At 43.7% G+C, this 19473-nt stretch overlaps 1 protein-coding gene across 2 annotated transcripts in view; it reads right to left on the bottom strand.

Moving 5' to 3' along the window:
- The window catches only part of NR4A3 (nuclear receptor subfamily 4 group A member 3), a 51656-nt gene that overhangs the window by 7505 nt on the left and 24678 nt on the right, over positions 1-19473 (bottom strand). Inside the window, exons 6-7 of one of the 2 annotated variants that reach the window (XM_083377108.1) lie at positions 14840-15039; positions 13028-13206 (exon numbers count right to left, since the gene is read on the bottom strand). In XM_083377108.1, the coding sequence (XP_083233234.1) occupies positions 13028-13206; positions 14840-15039 (379 nt within the window). The remainder of the gene's footprint in view (positions 1-13027; positions 13207-14839; positions 15040-19473) is intronic. The other variant, XM_083377109.1, reaches the window with a different exon arrangement.

Genomic DNA, 19473 nt, shown 5'->3' with positions numbered 1-19473 from the left:
TCTGGCATTCTGGAAGTTGGTCAGTATAATGTCAGATGACCTCAGCTTGGCCCATCTCTTGCTGCAATTGCAGATGAAATTAAATGTCTCAAGTGATATAATGGATACGGCTGAGGCCGTGTCCAGCTCCATCTTGCAAGGGACCCCTTGCAGCTGCAGCTGAAGTCTAAACTTTGGCTTAATAGGGCGGTGAGCTCCCATGCAGCAAGTGCTTCTGTAGCTGGAGCAAAACCCTACACTATACTGCCCCAGGGTCCTGGTGCCTCTCCTAATCAGAATGTCTGACTGGTGATTCGATTGCTGGTCCCTCTGGTGACCTCTACAGATAGATGTGATGTGACCGGTCTTACTGCAGGCCCGGCATGTGGCTGTCTGAAACCTACAGTCCATGCGTTGTTGGTGGCCACCACACCCTGGGCACCTAAGGAAGGGATCTACCATGTAAGTCGCCCCTTGTTGCTTGTCACTGTGATGCTGTTGGTCATTGTGTCTTTGTAGCTTGTCAACTTCTGTGTTGTCTTTGGGGACTTCCACATGTTTGGCATCCTTGTGGTGGATGGCTTCCTGGTGCTGTGCTGTTTTGGCGGGCCGCATGGCTCGTACGGCCCCACTGGCAGCTTTCTCTGCCATGATCTCTTTCACTGCATCTGCGAATGACAGGGTCTCTTTGGAGAAGAGTTTTTGCTGTAACTCTTGATTCCAGAGGCCGTAGATGAGCTGGTCCCAGAGCCTCTCCTCTATGTCGGAGAACTGGCACAGGTGTGCGGCCTGCCTCAATGCCGCAATTAATTCAGACGCTGTTTCACCTTGTTGCTGAACCCCCTGTTCGAATCCGTGGTGCCAAGCAATTACCAACAGCTTGGGCTGGAAATGGTTGCTGAGCTGTTTCTTCAAGTCCATGAACATTACGGACTCCAATGGCGTCGGCGCAAACAAGTTCTCCATGATTTCGAATGTGGCTGGGCGGCAAACACACAGGAGCATAGCAGCCTTCAGACCATCCTCAGCGACTTGATTCATGTGGAGATAGTTTTCGACCCTAGATAGATATGAAGACCATCTTTCCAGGTGAGCTATATCAAATTCTTCCAGCTTTCTGATCTTTGCCATTTCTGTTGGTCCTTGCAGCTGGGGCTCGTTGTCTTCTTATCCTTCTCCTCCACATGCCCAGGGACTGGTCCTCTGGGCGCGTGGTCACTAGCGTGGCTGTGCTAGGCCGACCATGGGGGGGAATTGCTTTTCCCACTAGGTGTGCTCGGCCTCTCCCCTAGTGACTCTCAGCTCTGTTGGAGAAGCAAGATCCCACCTTTGTCGCCAGTGTTATATACTGGGTTCTGTGCTTGATTGAAGAGACGAGGCGAGTGAGTTCAGCAAGAATCATTCTTTATTTGCTTACAGGAACTGAACTGAGAAACAGGGCTGCGAATGCAGCTATTTATACCCTGGCCTCTAAGTGTTGGCCAATAGGTTTAAAGCAACCTATTGCCACCCTAGAAGCAGCCAACGGCACTGCTGGAGATGGGTTGTCTGAGGAGCTGGGAGCTGTTAGCCAGCTTTCCTGCTTAAACAATCTTCCAGCAATTAACCCCATGTGATACTCTTTAGTAAGACAAAACCCAATACATTACAAACACCTCCAAGGTTTTTTTTCCAGCCCTATGATTCTATGATAACTAAGAGCCTTGGTGGAGCAGTGGGCTAATGCCTCCTTAAGTAACACCAGCTGTCTGCAATCAGTGCAGGTTCGCATCCCACCAGGCTCAAGGTTGACTCAGCCTTCCATCCTTCCGAGGTAGGTAAAATGAGGACCCAGATTGTTGGGGGCAATTAAGCTGACTTTGTAATAATGCCGCTTGGGGGGGGCGAAAGCCCTAATAAGCAGGCATATACATAGAATGAAGGCTACTGCTAAGCTTGTAAGCCGCCCTGAGTCTTCGGAGAAGGGCGGGATATAAATGGAATTAAAAAAAAATATATATCAGAAAATGAATTCAGATTCATTTTCTTTAGAAAATCACTAGATTTATTCATTTATGTAGCATATTATCTATAATACATGGACTAGCAACATATATCTCAGAATCCATTTATATTTCATTTCTATCTCCTCTGAGCTAAACCCATATCTCATCTTCCTCTGGATTCTGTCATTCCCAAGGGGAAGAGGGAAGAGGTATGGGGCTTTATCGCTTTCACTTCCTCCCTTAAATGTAACCTTTGTTTATTCCGCCTGCATGCTATCCATCACAATATAACCAATTGCTTTCTTACTAGGCATTCCCTCTCAACTTACGGGCAAGTAGGAAAGTGGATGGGAAAGGGAGAAATGCAACCCTCCAGCATCTGGTTTGTTTCTCTGAATGAAGTGTGAGGAGGGTGGAAATGATCCTGATGCAAACGGACTGTTATCTTTCCTTTCCCATGATAGGCTTACCACCTGGAGCTTGGCTGATCTGGAAATGATGTGTGGGATGGGGTTTGCTTGGGGACATTTTAAAAATATCAATCTGTGGGGGAATTCCTCAGATCCTGTCTATTCTGCTTGCTATCTCCTATTTCTTAATAAAAGTTCCTGCTTGGAAAATCTTGTCTCCAAGAGTCCTACTTTTTTAAGATGTGGGCTGAGGTGGGTTCTGACATTAGACAGGATCTGCATTAAGATTCAACCTGGAAGGAAGAAACTTACTGCGGGACTTTGCAAAAAAATACAATGTCTGATGACGAGGCGCAGAAGGAGGAAAGCCCTATGGAAAGGGAGCCTCCCCCCCGATTGAAATTCCACCAACTATTGGGAGCTGAAGCGTCATATTCCTCCGGGGAAGAGGCGGTGGAGACATGCAACCACAAACTGCAGTGGTCGATGGGCATTGGATGGAAAAGCGAGTGGGAAAAGGTATCGAGGAAAGTGACCCTGAGACGGGGCAGCTGCCAATCTGAATGGAAGCAAGAAATGGAGAATTCCCTGCACATCAGCGGAGAGGACGGGAGTTATGCACCATATGCACACTGGATCCTAGAGAAAGATATTGACCTAATTAAAAAAACCTTGGCTCTCTGAGGGAGGAGAAACTTGAGACCTGCAGCCACACCTGGACCTGGACCTGCAGCTGGAGAGACAGTGGGTGGGCATCCAGAACCTGTAGCACTGGGGATGTCTGCTGAACCCATAGCTACCACCTCAGCAGCTCCCACTCCCCACCAACCTGCAGATGAGGATGCAGATGGGGGGCAATACCGCCAGTGGTGAAGGCACTGATCCATTCAAAGACTCCCGCCTCTGGAAGCGAAATTCAGGGGGGAGCCGCCATACTTGGGGTTTTTCCTAACTGAAGTCCTCAGTTATATGGAAGACTATGGATGGAACATCCCCAGTAACAAAGCCCGCATCTGTATCATGCAATCTGCCCTGGATGGACTGGCTGCAGACTGGGTGGTGAACCTGCTTGAGTCTGACACCCCAGAACTCAAGGACTTCAACTGGTTCATGTCATCTTTGCGAAGGCGATTCAAGGACCCCCTGGCTGATTGTAAGGCCCATGAGAGAATCAAAATGGTGAGGCAGGGCAGACGGCTGGTGGCTGAATATACATAAGAATTCTGGACCATTGCCAACAAGCTGAACTGGCCGGAAGACATTCTCCTTAGCCATTTCAAAAATGGGCTAAACTACGACCTGTATGATGCTTGCCTGCCTTGAGGGGACCCACACCACCTCAATGACTGGTATGTCCTGGAAGAGGAGGTGGAGATAAACCTACTGAAGAGGCACCACTGAGGAAAAACATGGGCCTGCTCACCTCCCAAACAGATGCGTGAGCTAGCCATACCACTGGCTATGGCTAAGAAATCAATGGGCTGTTGCAAATGTGGGAGAGAGGGCCACTGCACCAGAGAATGCCACTCAAAAGCCCCTGAGCACAAATCAGACCCATCACCGGCCAGGGAATCAGGGAAGTCCCCAGCCAAACCATAAGAACCCGCCATGAGAGCAATAGAGGCTGTAGAGTCCCCAACCCCTGCCAAGGAATGGGAGGGAACTCTGGCCTACACTGCAGGGGTGGTGGACACCTCAGAGGAAAGCTTGGAGGGAGAAACCCTGGTAAGTGGCTACATTCTGCCCCCATCCTCAAGACAGCGACTATATTAGCTCCCTCCATGCCTGAAGCTGTCAAAGTAAAAGCCATAATAGATTCTGGCTGCACCTACTGCCTGATTAGCCTGACGCTAATGGGGAAATTGGGCATTCTGGTGAGGAGACTAAAGCAACCAATCTCCTTTGGCCAGTTAGATGGGTCCATAGCAGGGGGAGTACCAGCTACCCTAGCCACCTTACCAGTTCACCTGTCCCTGGGGACCCATGAAGAAGACATAACATCTGTAGTGACCCCAGGCATGGAATGCCCAATGATTTTAGGGCTGGAATTGTTGAAAAAATGGAACCCCTGGGTAAATTGGAGAACAGCAGAACTCAACTTCTTGGAGGGGGAGCATGCAAACTTAAAACCCCGAAGGCTCCCCCAAACCTGACAAGCAGAGACAGCATCAGTGGGAGAAGAGAAGGGGTTACCAGAAATACCGGAAAAATAATGGGACCTTGCTGAAGTTTTCAGTGAGGAACGGTTGGATGAGCTCCCTCCTCACCGACCCACAGATTGTGTTATAGAAATCAAACCCAGGGCAAAACTCCTGAGGCCCAGGCTGTACTCCATGAGCCCTAAAGAGATGGAAGAGATGGAAAGATTCATAAATAAAAATTTAGAAAGGGGATTTATTGAACCTGCCAAACCCAAAGTGGTCCTATTTAGGGAGAAGAAGGTCGGCACTATGTGTCTGTGCATAGATTACCGTGCCCTGAATGCAATTAGTGAAAGTAATCTGTATCACCTACCCCTCATGAAGGACATGTTATCCCACCTATCGAGAGGAAGGATTTTTACCAAACTAGACCTAAGACAAGCATACTACTGCATTAGGATCAAGGAAGGGGACGAATGGGAAGACCACATTCAATTGTCCAATGGGGTGCTAGCAGTTCAAAGTTCTGCCATTTGGACTGCAAAGGACCCCCACAGTTTTTATGCAATTAATGAATGAAGTGCTAAGAATGCACCTATTGAAGGGGGTCCTGGTTTACTTAGATGACATCCTTATCTTCACTGAGATCAACGAGGAGCATATTAATCTAGTCAGAGCAGTTCTAAAAAATTGCAGACCTCCCACCTATATGCCAAGTTATCGAAATACGAATTCCACCAGGAAAGAATAGACTACCTGGGGTATTGTATATCCTCACAGGGCATCGAAATGGACTGCGAGAAAGTCAGGGCAGTATTACAATGGGCACCACCCTGCACAAGAAAGCAATTGCAAATTTTCCTGGGTTTTGCAAACTTCTACCACCAATTCATCCCTGCCCGTGATGAACATGTTAAAAATTGGGGGGGGGGCAGTGAAACCCAGCAAGTCCCTGAAGTGGACAATGGAATGTCAAGCGGCATTCGAGAGGCTAAAGAGATTTTTTTCTGCCAAACCCGTACTGAGACACATGGACCCTGATAAACCTTTCGGAATAGAGGAAAATGCAAGCGAAGTGGTGGTGGGAGCTGTATTATTACAGGAAAATGACAAGGGGGCACTGCAACTGTGTGCATATACATCCAGGAAACTCATGGAGACAGAACAACGTTGGGTTGTGTGAGAAAAGGAAGCTTACGGTTTGAGGTAGTCATTACTTATGTGGCGTCATTTCCTTGAAGGAAATAAAATCCCCTTCCAGGTCTGGACAGACCATAAAATTTGTAAGTGCTAAAAACATGCAGAAAACTCACTCCTAAGCAAGCCCGCTGGTCTCAGCACTTTCACCGATTCCATTTCACTCTTAAACACTTATCGAAAGGAAAGAATTTCATGGCAGATGCACTGTCTTGCATGCCCCAATATAATAGAGTCATTGACTCTAAACCACTTATGCCCAAACAACAACTGGCAGCACCAGTAACCACCAGGGCCCAAGCTAAAATGAAGCCGCAGCTGGATAGCCAAACTGGGATCGAATTCCGGAAGTCCTTGGAAACAGATGAATGGTTCCAGAAAAATAGACATGTGTGCACAATCAAAGATGGACCACCCTGGGTGGGGGAGAAGTTATATATACCTGCCACCCAGAGGATCAATTTCATGCAGTTGTGCCATGATACAAAATCAGTGGGACATTTTGGGTTTGTAAAAACTTTACATTTAACTAAAAGGCAATGTTGGTGGCCATCCATGAAAAAGGACATAGAAAGCTATGTGGCCAGCTGCCAAACATGTGCAATGGCTAAGAGGCTGCAAGGGAAGTTGCCTGGACTGTTACAAACAGTGGCAAATCCCTCAGCCCCCTGGAGGGAAATAGCCATGGATTTTATAGTGGAATTACCCGAAAGCAATGGGAATACTGTAATCTGGATGGTCACGGTCTTGTTTTCCAAACAGGTGCAGTTCATCCCTTGCCAAAAGATTCTCACCACAAAAGCCTTAGTGAAACTTTTCGTGCAGCATATTTACAGATTGCATGGGGCACCACAACGCATAATATCTGATAGGGGAGTGCAATTTACGTCAAAGTTTGGAAGGAATTTTTATCCCTCTTAGAAACTACTCAGGGACTGTCCTCTAGTCATCATCCTCAGGCAAATGGCCAATCGGAACACGGGAACTCAGTATTTGAGCAATACTTAAGATGCTTTATTGATTTCCAGCAAACAAATTGGACGGACCTACATCCCCTTCATAAAAGTTGCTTACAATAATGCAGTCCACTCCAGCACAGGCTACACTCCTTTTCAAATAGCCACCGATCAAAGTTTCAACCCTATGGCAGAACTAATCTCAAATGAACCAGAAATCCCATCACTGAAAGAATGGATTGCACAATTGCAAAACACCTGGCCAATCATTAGGAAAGCTTTAGATGAAGCTAGGCAAGCATACAAAGCACAGGCAGACAAAAAGAGAGTTGAACCCACACCATTTAGGGTAGGAGAAATAGTACATTTATCTACAAAATACCTAAAATCCCTACAGTCTCATAAAAAACTTGGACCAAAATTTCCAATTAAAAGAATCATAAACCCAGTAACAGTAGAATTAGAACTACCCCAAAATCTTTGGAATTGGAATGTAAACTGATCTTTTCCAATCCTGTGGCCACTGTTGAGTTTTCCAAATTTGCTGGTCAAATTGAGTGTAGCACTTTTACTGCATCGTCTTTTAAGATTTTGAATAGCTCAGCTGGAATACTGTCACCTCCACTAGCTTTGTTGTTGCTCAGCTTTTCTAAGGCCCACTTCACTTCACATTCTAGGATGTCTGGCTCGAGGTCAGTGACCACCTCATTGTGATTATCAGGGACGTTAAGCTCATTCTTGTATAGTTCTTCTGTGTAATTTTGCCCCCTCTTCTTAATCTCTTCTGCCTCTGTTAGGTCCCTGCCATTTTGGTCCTTTACCATGCCCATTTTTGCATTAAACGTTCCTTTCATCTCTCCAATTTTCTTGAAAAGATCTCTGGTCCTCCCTATTCTATTGTTTTCTTCTTTTTCTTTGCATATTTCATTTAAGAAGGCATTCTTATCTCTTCTAGCTATTCTTTGGAATTCTGCATTTAATTGGGCATATCTTTCTTTTTCTCCCTTGCCTTTCGCTTCCCTCCTTTCCTCAGCTATTTGCAAAGCTTCCTCAGACAGCCATTTTGCTTTCTTGCATTTCTTTTTCTTTGGGATGGTTTTGGTTGCTACCTGTTGTACAATGTTGCGAACCTCTGTCCATAGTTCTTCAGGCACTCTGTCTATCAGATCTAATTCCTTAAATCTATTTGTCACCTCTACTGTATATTCAACAGGGATATGATTTAATTCATACCTGACTGGCCTAGCGCTTGTCCCTACTTTCTTTAATTTAAGCCTAAACTTTGCAACAAGAAGCTCATGGTCTGAGCCAGTCAGCTCCTGGTCTTGTTTTTACTGACTGTATAGAGCTTCTCCATCTTTGGCTGCAGATCCTGAAGCTAAAACTCAAATACTTTGGCCACCTAATGAGAAGGAAGGACTCACTGGAGAAGAGCCTAATGCTGGGAAAGATTGAGGGCAAGAGAAGAAGGGGACGACAGAGAATGAGGTGGCTGGATGGAGTCATTGAAGCAGTAGGCGTGAGCTTAGATGGACTCCAGAAGATGGTAGAGGACAGGAAGGCCTGGAGGAACATTGTCCATAGGGTCGCGATGGGTCGGACACGACTTCGCAACTAACAACAACAAACCCCAAAATCTTATGGAAATACACCCAATCTTTCACTGCAGTTTGCTGAAAAGGGAACAAGATGGCAAAAAAACTCCCCACCACCACCTCCTATCATGGTTGCAGGAGAACAGCACTTTGAGGTAAAAGAAATCCTAGATTGTAGAAAGTACAATAGAGCAATTCTATACATAGCAGCTTGGAAACACCTCCCCTCTTCAGAAAATGAGTGGGTCCATAAACGTCACATCAGAGCACCTAAGATTTCATACAGAATATCGCAACAAACCAGGCTAACATCTATATTTTTGTTTCCTCTACAGGTGGATCTCTCCTATTTTTAAAGGGGGCAGGATATCAGAATATATTTATATTTCATTTATAACTATCTCCTCTGAGCTAAACCCAAATCTCATCTTCCTCTGGATTCTGCCATTCCCAAGGGGAAGAGGGAACAGGCATGGGGCTTTATCGCTTTCACTTCCTCCCTTAAATGTAACCTTTGTTTATTCCCCCTGCATGCTATCCATCACAATATAACCAATTGCTTTCTTACTAGGCATTCCCTCTCAACTTACGGGCAAGTAGGAAAGTGGGTGGGAAAGGGAGAAATGCAACCCTCCAGCATCTGGTTTGTTTCTCTGAATGAAGTGTGAGGAGGGTGGAAATGATCCTGCTGCAAACGTACTGTTATCTTTCCTTTCCCATGATGGGCCTACCACCTGGAGCTTGGCTGATCTGGAAATGATCTGTGGGATGGGGTTTGCTTGGGGACATTTTAAAAATATCAATCTGTGGGGGAATTCCTCAGATCCTGTCTATTCTGCTTGCTATCTCCTATTACTTAGTAAAAGTTCCTGCTTGGAAAATCTTGTCTCCAAGAGTCCTACTTTTTTAAGATGTGGGCTGAGGTGGGTTCTTACATTAACATTGCACCTTGATTAGTAAAACACAATAAAATATAAATGTTAAAAAGATCTATGTTTTATATTTAGGCCATCTAACCACTGAAGCACAACATCATTTATATTAAAAAAAACAGATACTGGATTGGTATATGCCCTCAGCTTACAACCAGTCACGATGTGATCTTCAGTTTGATGTGGGACCCCTCAGTCACACTGAGGGGAGAATACTATACCCCATTTATACAGAGGCCTGGCTGATGCCATGTGAGGTGTGAATCCTATTCAGGATTGTCCATTGCTGATGTGGTAGTTCAAAGTCTGGCACCTTTTTTGTGTGGACATTTGTATATCTTCTTATGTCTGGGCATTTCACGACCCTTTTGCCTTTCCATTGGCAATCAATGTTAAAGTTATTAGACAGATGTTGTGCAAGTGCTGGGGTGTGGTGGGGTCCTGGATGAGTCTTCTGCTGTTAAATGAGAAAGGTAGGAATCCACCATTAGGAGTGAGTTGTTCATAATTTTTCTGTATTCCATCACTATTGCATCTTGCTTTAAAGCTGATGGTGCTATATGGCTCAGGACAGGAAGCCAGCAAGTTGGAATGGTTTTAGTTCATCTGCTTATAATTCTCATGGTGTTGTTGAGTCTGGCATATAACTTACTAGTATGTTAAGCCATATAGGGGCACAATATTCTGCTGTGGAGTAGACCAACCCTAGTGCTAATGACCTGAGGGTGGCAGTGGACATTCCCCATTTAGTTTCACAAAATTTCTAGAGTATGTTGCTCATAATATTGATTTTTGCCACCATATTCTCTAGGTATTTCTTGTAGGGAGAGAGTCAGTCCAATGTTACTCCAAGGTACCTTGGGTGGGGCTCACAGGGCAGTAAGTTGTTTAAATAGACATTCAGGGCTTCGTATGCTAGTTTGTTGTTAAAGTGAAAGCACATAATTGGAATCCTGCTTCAATGTAGCCTGTTGGCTTAGCACTTTGTCTACTCAACTCTGGTCATGTCAGAAGCTGGCTTGTTCCACAGGCAGATGTTCATCTATTATGAGACCTATTCTGTTTATAATTAATCTTTCCAGGAGTTTGTAGCAGCACCAAAAGGGCAATTGGGTGGTAGCTTTGTCTTCTGGTTTGTCAAGTTCTAGAAGTGATATTATTTTAGTTTTTTTTGAATTCTGGTGGGAGGCAGCCATTGGAAACTATATCTGAGAGGAATTTACCAATCCAATTCCGTTTGTGTCTCCCAGAGTTTATCAGGAAGTCTGGATGTATGCCATCAAAAATTGGTGCTTTACCACATTTCAGACTACCAATGGCAGTGTCAAATTCCTTTACAGAGAAGGGACAAGAGTATTAGAAAGTTTTCAGCCTTTTTGCTAAAAAGCTAAAAGCATTCTTAATGAGAGTGGAGTGTCCTTTGGAGTTTTGGAGAGAGATACAACTTGAGAGACTATTTGGTCAGGAGTTACATTGTGTGTTTGTCATGTGGGTTGTCTAGCTCCACCCAATTTCCTTAATAAGGTCCTGCTGGATTTGCTGAAATTTAGTGGTTCTCTTTATTGTTCTCACTTCTTACATTAAGCTGCACCCAAGCTGTGTAAGAGATTGTCAGTGATTTCTGGATCACTACTCTGTAAGAAGGTCTGGTAGAGTCCTCCAATCTCTTCATTCCATTCTGGATGTATTCTCTTCTAAATCCTTGAGGTATATGTTTTTTTCACTGAGGCGATTATTGCCTTCATGAATCTATAATAGTGCTGACTACTTGGTGGAATCCACTTTATAACTTTATCAAGCTTTTCAGCAAATTTGAGCCAGTTTGGTTTTAAAAGTTCCATCTGGATCTAGGGATAGAGCAAACTAGGGGAAATTAGATTACAACTTCTATCAAGATAGGAGGATGTTGGCTGTGCAGGAATATATCCATTACTTTCCTGTTTATGGAAATTGGCTGAGAGTTTGGGCCTTCTGTGATAATGCATATGTCTGGATTTGCAGTTCCATGCCACTGATTTAAACGTGCCCTTGTCTTTAGTGTTGAAAATCAGTTGGACTTTGCTGCTCAGATGGACAATTATTTGCCATTGTCATCAGTGGAAAAGTATTAATGTGATGGCAATTGAAGTCACCTGCATGAATTGTTTTGATGCAGCTTGATGCTATCAGAGGTGGTATATAGATGTTCACTATTATTAGATTGCCTAGTTTGGAAACTACTTCGTGTATATTGTTTGTAGAGGCTGACAACAGGGAGGCATTCTCTACATTCCTTTTAACATAAGTAGTAATACCATACCCATGGTGGCAGGTGGCTCCCAACAGGTTGTAGCCATGAATCTTGCCTCTTCTGAGTTATGGTTCTTTTGTTTTCTATGTGTGTTTCTTGGAGGATGGCCATGTCTATGTTACTGTCCAATAAAAGTTCAGAAACATATTGGTTCTTGGATCTACTGAGCCCCTTGACATTGATTTGGCAAATTCAAATAATATTACCAATCTCTTTTATCATTTGGGCCTGAAAAAGTCCATTGTTTTGTTGCCATGTATTTAGAGAGCCAGGAAAACCTACAGAGTAGTCTGGCTGCCCTCAGTTGCTACTTTATTAAGTTCACACTGTCACACTAATCCATGGTGCACCACAAGGAGGCAAATTAACTTCACACCTTCACACACAAAATATGACTCCAGGATTCTTTTGTACTGAAGTTAAACTGATATCAGTGGTGTCCTTTGGGACGGGAAGGAGAAGTGATCAGAGTGATATCAAGAGTATTGCTGTTGAATCTCCACCCTTTTGCTAGATGCATTCCAATGTTCAACACTTGATGGGTATAAAACTAATAACAGGTTTATATTTCAGTATAGGTATGTCCTGGGGCAAAATGTTCACAAGTCTAATTTAAATGCAGATTTCTATAAATATCTTCCTTTGAAGATATCCAGACTTAAGACTTAAGCTATTCTTATCATATGCTCATACTTACTTGATTCTAAGCATCTGAAGAAAATCCTGCTAAATATTGTCCAGTTTGGCAACATCATGAAAAGTATTCTGATCGGACTAGAGACTGCTACATCTACCCAATTCTTCTGCTGTGCCTCTCTACCTTCCTGTTCCAGGAAAGCTTCTCTCATTTGCTTTCCATCCCATAAGTGTTCTTTCTGAATGATTTGCTTTTATATATGCATGTTTCTTTATTTATATATGTGTACACATATTTTTTAAATAAATGTATATCACTCATTCGCCAAATATGCCTGTAGAGCAAATGAAAAATACTGTATTCAAAACATTAAATACATGGGAAATGATAAAAATAAGAACACATAATAAAGTAAAAACATACTGCACCACACAACTCATATTGTATAGTCAAGCATATCTGACTTCCTGGCCAAATTCCTGAGTGAAGAACTAGGTCTCCAGGTCCTTCTTAAAAACTGTCAGAGTCTTTAAGACTCAAAGTCATAAAGATAACTAAGCCTTGTACCAGCAGTAGCCAGAAAATTGGAAGCTCAGGCTGAGGATATGCAATAAAATATTTCACCAGTAATGATATTATATTAATGGTGCTGTGATGTCCTGGAAAACTTAGCAAAATGAATTCAGTTGAATCTTTCATATAATCTGTACACTTCATATTGTAATTTTTATTTTTTTAAAGTCTGATTATTAAAAAGGTGTAATGCATTTTAATGTAATTTAAAATTTAAAATTACATCATAGGGATACATTTTTTTGGAATTTATTAAGATGGAAATTTACTCACATATGGTGGAATATAAATATCCATAAAGCAAAATTATTTTGAATCAAAAGAATACTAACCTGTAATCATACTTAGAGCTGACAAACATGCTAAGGCTGGGATGTCAAGGTTGAGGCTTTGTAAATTTAAAGAAAAATCTTTAACAGAATCAAGCCACTCCCCAAATCCACGAAGGCACTGAAGTCGATGAAGTACAAGCCCTTTGCAGAAAATAAGCTTGTCTTCACTAATGTCAGATCTTCAATGATAAAAAAGAAGACATACACTATGAATACTGCTAACTTTTCAATATATATCCTGCTGCATAATGCACATTAGCTAAATACCACAATAGATCCATACATGTTTTTTATTTTGAAATATGTTATATTTGGGGCATTAAAGCAAGCTGATCTCACACCCACTTTATTAGGATAATAACTGAATATAATTGTAGCTATTTAGGATGAAATTCTGAGTGTTCTTCTACCTATGTTGGTGGATGAACAGAGCAGCTGATTGGAGATAAAAGAAAATGGAGCCAGTTGGAAGATGAACTTAGATGGACTTGAAATTTCAGCCACTCACTTATATAGATAGTTACAAATATATTCCTGGATGGTATCATTTCAGATAGGTAAGTCACATGTTTTAATGTTCTTCCATGAAATCAAATCCTTACAACAAAATACTTAGTATGTTATAATAATGTAATAACATTAATAACACCAACAATAATATCCAGATGATTAGTCAGTCAATCAGTCAGTCAGTGAACTAAATATTATTCCTGTTTTTCTTCCCAAGGTTATTCAAAGTGACTAAGAATGGAAAACAGAGAATCTAATAAAAACAATTAAAATTCAATTTCCAAAGACATAGTGAAGAGAAAGGCTTTGACTATTGTGAAAGCCTAAAGAGAAAGAAAACTCTTTCTCATATGCCCAATGAATCAATATGCCCAAAAGCTACAATATGTCTCCTAAATATCCAAATAGGTTCATATTGAGATAGATACTATAGCTTCTTAGATTGCCAAGCTATTTTAAATATTAAAAGCAGTATCTTAAATTGTACCCAGAAAATAGTAAAGAACCCGTGCAGGTGTTTCAACACTTTTTTTTAGTATTCCATACCATTTAGCAGCTTTAGTGGTACATTTGATACTCATTTAACCATTGAAATATTCTTTTAGGATAGCATCATTTCATTGATCAAATTGGGATGCAACCATGGCATCAGGAAGTATTGCCATATCCAACCACTTCAGGAACTGTTGCAACTGGCATACCAAACATAATCATTCAAAGACTCCACCCTACCATTCGGAAATCCAGAAGCACTGTGGGTAGAGAAGCTCCATTTTGTTCTTTCTGGGAAATTGCAAGCTTATACAGATCTTATTCAGAGTTATAATATCAATAGTACTACTGTCTTTTTAAAGCAATAGTACAACTATTTAAAGAATAGTTATTACTATTTAAAGTTGTTTTTTTAAAACTTCTAAAACATTTAAGCGAACTAGCAGAATCATACTACCTATAGCCAGGTCTCACCATAAGTTATACAAGGCAGTTAATGGTTCCAGTGAATGTTCTCATCTCAGTGAAAGACGAAGGAAAGATTTGATTATTAGTTTTACTATATGATCTACTGCATGTATAAACTAGCCCAATAAGGTGTTTGATTATTATTCCAGAATTCTGCTTCATCCACTCCTACTTGCTTAAATATCCCACAAAACCATCCTAACAAGAGGAAAAACAGCAGCTTATCTATATAAACAAGCTGGGTTGTAAGTTATCAATCCATAAAACAAATATTTTATTTTAATGTTTTTTTCAAGCAAATTATACAATAATGAGTTTTCCACTATTGAGTCTCAGATGTACCTTATAGATAGCCGCAATATAAAAAGTTCCAAAAAAGCTGATTCTATGAGTAAAGTTTGATCTTCTTTAGGGAGATCAGTAAATCCTGGGATTTTTTCTGCCCAGTCTCTAGATATATCAATGGAGGCAGTGAGAAGATCGTAGAATTGTTGTACATACTCTGCATCTGTACCTGTAGACGTTTGTTCCATAGAACAGTACTAGAAGAAAAGGAATTAAAAATAGAAATAAAAAACTTTTTCTCCACCAGATAAACATAGATCAGCACTGAATGAAATTGTTATAAGCAGTCAAGTATATTTTAGTCTATACATGGAGCTTATGAATAATTACTTAACACAGGGATACTGACAGAACCCATTCCTATTTCATTTCTATCCCCTCTGATTTAAGCCCAAATCTCACCTTTCCCTGGGTTCTGCCATACTCCCAAGGGGGAGGGGGGATATGTCTGCAGGGTTATTGCTTTCTCTTCTTCTATTTGCTACAATGTAACCTTTTGCTTCATTTTATTGCCTCTGTGTCCTCTGCTCACTACAAAGTAACAATTTGCTTCCTGCACTATCTCTCTCTGATCTTTATCTTCCTAAACTGTCAGCTAGAACAAAGGAGGGAATAAGGAATGTAACCCAGTGCCTGGTTTATTTCTACACTCTCAGAGGAAGGGATGAATAAGCCGCCGATCCATCGCTATGTGAGCTGGAGATGGGCCAATGTTATCTCCCCTTTTACCATGCTGGACTTAACACCTGGGGATTGGCTGTCCCATACTGGAAGGGCGGATTATGGGGTGGGGCCTAGTTTGGGGATACTTTAACCTATTGCTCTGCGTGGGAAATCTCAGATCCTGTCTATTATGCTTGCTATCACCTACTCTTAATAAAAGTTCCTGTTGGAAGAAACTGTTTCCAGGATTTCTGCTTTCTTAAGATGTGGGTTTGAAGTGGGTCCTGACATTAGACAGGACCTGCAGTAATAGTCTACCTGGAAGGAATACCCTTACCAGGGGACTTTGCAAAAAATACTATGTTGGACCACAAGGCAGGGAAGAAGGAACCCACCACAAAGGGGGAGCCCTCCCTCTGGCCGGGACCCTGCCAACTCTACATGGGGCTGCCCTTGAGGACCACTCGGAGGCTCCAACTGGTACAGAATGCAGCCGCGAGAGTTGTGTTGGGAGTCTCCCGATATTCCCATGTTACACCTCTGCTCCATGAGCTGCATTGGCTCCCAGTTGTCTTCCGGGTGAGGTTCAAGGTGCTGGTATTGACCTACAAAGCCCTACATGGCATGGGTCTGGAATACCTTGGGGAGCACCTGTGGCCGGCCTCAACTTCCCTCCGCCCAATACGCTCCCACAGAGAGGGTCTCCTCAGGGTGCCACTGGTCAAAGAATGCTGACTGGTGGCCCCCAGGGGGAGGGCGTTCTCTGTGGGCACGCCGGATTTATGGAACCATCTTCCGGTTGAGCTCCGGATGGCGCCCGACCTTCGCTCCTTCCGGCGCGATCTAAAGACGTATCTCTTTGAACAAGCTGGCCTGGCCTGATGGGAGGGGGTTGGGTTTTTATTACTTTTAAATGTGTTTTAATCTATTTAAGAGTTCTGGGCACTTTGTTTAATCTTTTTTAATTTTTGTATTCTATCTTTTTAACATGTATTGCCCTGTTCACCACGAGTAGGAGAAAAGATCAAGCAAGATGACCCTGAGATGTGGTAACTACCAACCTGGATGGAAGCAAGAAATGGAGAGATCCCTTCACCTTAGCAAAGAGGAAGGAGATCACACACAGCACTCGAATTGGATCCTAGAGAAAGCTATTGACCTGATGAAAAAAAGCCTTGGCTCTCTTGGAGGTGAGAAACCTGAACCCCGAGGTCACAACACTACCTTGGACCACAGCCAGTGAGACACTGAGGGGTAATTGAATGCTGAAGTCCCGGGGACATCCACTGAGACAGCAGTTACCATTTCAGCAGCCCCCACTCCCTGCCAAGCCACAGCTGACAATCAGGATGGGAGACAATACCACCAGCGGTGAAGGTACTGATCTGTCCAAAGATTCCCGCTGCTGGACGCAAAATTCAGGGGGGAGTTGCAATGGTTGGGGTTCTTCCTAATCCAAGTTCTTAACTACATGGAAGAGTATGGGCGAGACATCCCCAGCGAGAAAGCCTGCATCTGTATTGTGCAATCTGCTTTGGACGGGGCGGCCACAGACTGGATGGTGAACCTGCATGATTCCGATGCCCAAGAGCTCCACAAGTCCATGTCTTCTCTGAGGAGGCAGTTCGAGGACCCCCTGGCTGACTGAAAAGTCCTTGAGAGAATCAAAACAATGAGGGAGGGCAGATGCTCGGTAGCCGAATGTACACAAGAATTCCAGGCCATCGCCAACAAGCTGAACTAGCCAGAAGACCAGTTAGCCACTTCAAAGATGGCCTAAACTATGACCTGTATGATGCTTGCCTGCCTCAAGGGGACCCACACCAACTCGACGAATGGTACATCCTAGCGGAGTAAGCAAGAGATCGACCTATGGAAGAGGTACTCCCAGAGAAAACTGTGGGGCTGCTCCCCTCCTGAGCCATCACACAAACCAGCAAAACCACCACCCACAGCCAAGAAATCAACAGGCTGTTTCCAATGTGGGAAATATAGACACTGTGCCATAGAGTGCAGCTTGAAAATTCCTCAACTCAACCCAGACTGATCACCGGCTAGAAAATCAGGGAAGTCCCTAGCCAAACCATGAGAACCCGCTATGAGAGCAACAGAGGCTGTAGAGTCCCCACCGTCTGCCATGCGTGGGCAGGGAACTCCAGCCTACACCGCAGGGAGAGCAGAATCCTTGGACAACTCAGAGGGTGAACTCCTGGTAAGTGGACCCATCACGCCCATCCTCAAGACATCCTCAAGTAATGATATTGGCCCCCTCCATGTCTGAAGCTGTCAAGGTAAAAGCCTTAATAGAATCTGGCTGCACTCGTTGCCTCATCAGCCTGACCCTAGTGGGGAACCTGGGCATCCTGGTGAGGAGGCTGAAACAGCCGATGTCGTTCAGCCAGTTAGATGGGTCCATAGTGTGGGTGGGTGCCTGCTACCCTAACCACTTTACCAATCCATCTATCCCTGGAAACCCATGAGGAAGACAGAACATTTGTAGTGACCCCAGACACGGAATGCCCAATGATCCTAGGGCTGGAGTGGCTAAAGAGATGGAACCCCTGAGTAAATTGGAGGACAGCAGAACTCAATTTCCCAAAAGGGGATCGTGCGAATTTAACTGTCAATGCTGCTAACATCAAATGTTCTTGCTTGACAAGAGATGAAGAAGCAGCTATTTCATATGTTGTACTTGTGTATTCCTTTAAGAGCTAGGATCATGGCTGGGAGGAGGGAGGAGGAGGATTGTACCTCAAGGCCACCTGAAATAAAAGAAGATAAGAACTTGGTGGGTTGTCTAACAGAAGAGAAACTGATTCTTCAAATTAATTGGAGAATGTGATTCATGACAAAAATAGAAAGGTGGAGAATTTTGTTTAATATATCGTGAAAAGGGAAAGGGATTCAGATTCCAGCTTCCTCAAGCAAGCATTTGCTGGTATATTGGGCTAATAAAGGACTTTTAAGGTAAACAATGCCTCAGAGTCACTTGAAAAGCTTATACGTCAGAAACTTGTCATCAAGCTGGAATCCTCCTACTTTACAAACAAACTAGGGGTTCCCGACCTTCCATCACTGTCTCCAAGCTTGGGAGACAGTCTGGCAAGAGTTGGGGAAGATCCCATCATGGACGAAGAAAAATTGTCTGAAGCCAGCTCCCCAGCACCAGCAGGTACCCCAGCGGGGGAAGGGCCAGCAAAGAAGCCAGCAGGGAAAGAGTTTCAGCTGAGAGCTAGACCCAATCCTCCCAGCTGGAAGATAGACCCCAACAACCAGAAGAATTGGTCTGGTCATCAGAGTGAATTAAGCCCAGTGGAGACTCCAGGCACCTCGAAGCAGCCTTGGGCTTCAAAGGCAGAGGAGGTGGGGTGACAACAAAGAGATTCCTGCACATCGTATTCCCCAGACCGGTGGAGAGTGGCCAGGCCAGCTGAGATTGAGTACTCAGTTGAGTGGAAATATCCATCTGCCAATCAATTGACAATTTAGCAGAAAGGTTTGAAGAACTAGAAGTGAGAAGCACAGAACAGCTCCTGCCAAAAGAGGCTCCCAGCCCCATTTTTGCAGAACTAACGGCCCTCCAACCCCTGGAGTTCCCTGCTAGGCCCTCCAGTCCCACAGAGGAAGAGGACCTAGGGCCCACTCAGCAGTGGGGAGTATGGCAACCCCCACAGAAGGAGGGGCAGCAACCTCTGAGCCTAAATCAGCCAATAGAGGCCTTGCAACAGATTGGGGTGGTGCAGAAGCCTGGAGAGCAACAGACACTTGGGGGACGACAATCCCATGGAGAATGGTCACCACCCCCGAGTGCCAAGCAACCACTGAGGGGCCCACAACTGAGGGAGGTGCCACAGCATTTGAGACTAACACGTCTCTTAGTAGATCAGCAGCAGAGGGCACCACCATTCCCTGCAGCCAAAATCCAGAGTAGACAAGAGCAACCCCCATCTATCCAACAGCCATTGAGG

Source organism: Vipera ursinii, assembly GCF_947247035.1.
Source record: "Vipera ursinii genome assembly, chromosome: Z".
Classification (NCBI taxonomy): Eukaryota; Metazoa; Chordata; class Lepidosauria; order Squamata; family Viperidae; genus Vipera; species Vipera ursinii.
This window is presented reverse-complemented; position numbering and strand designations above follow the sequence as displayed.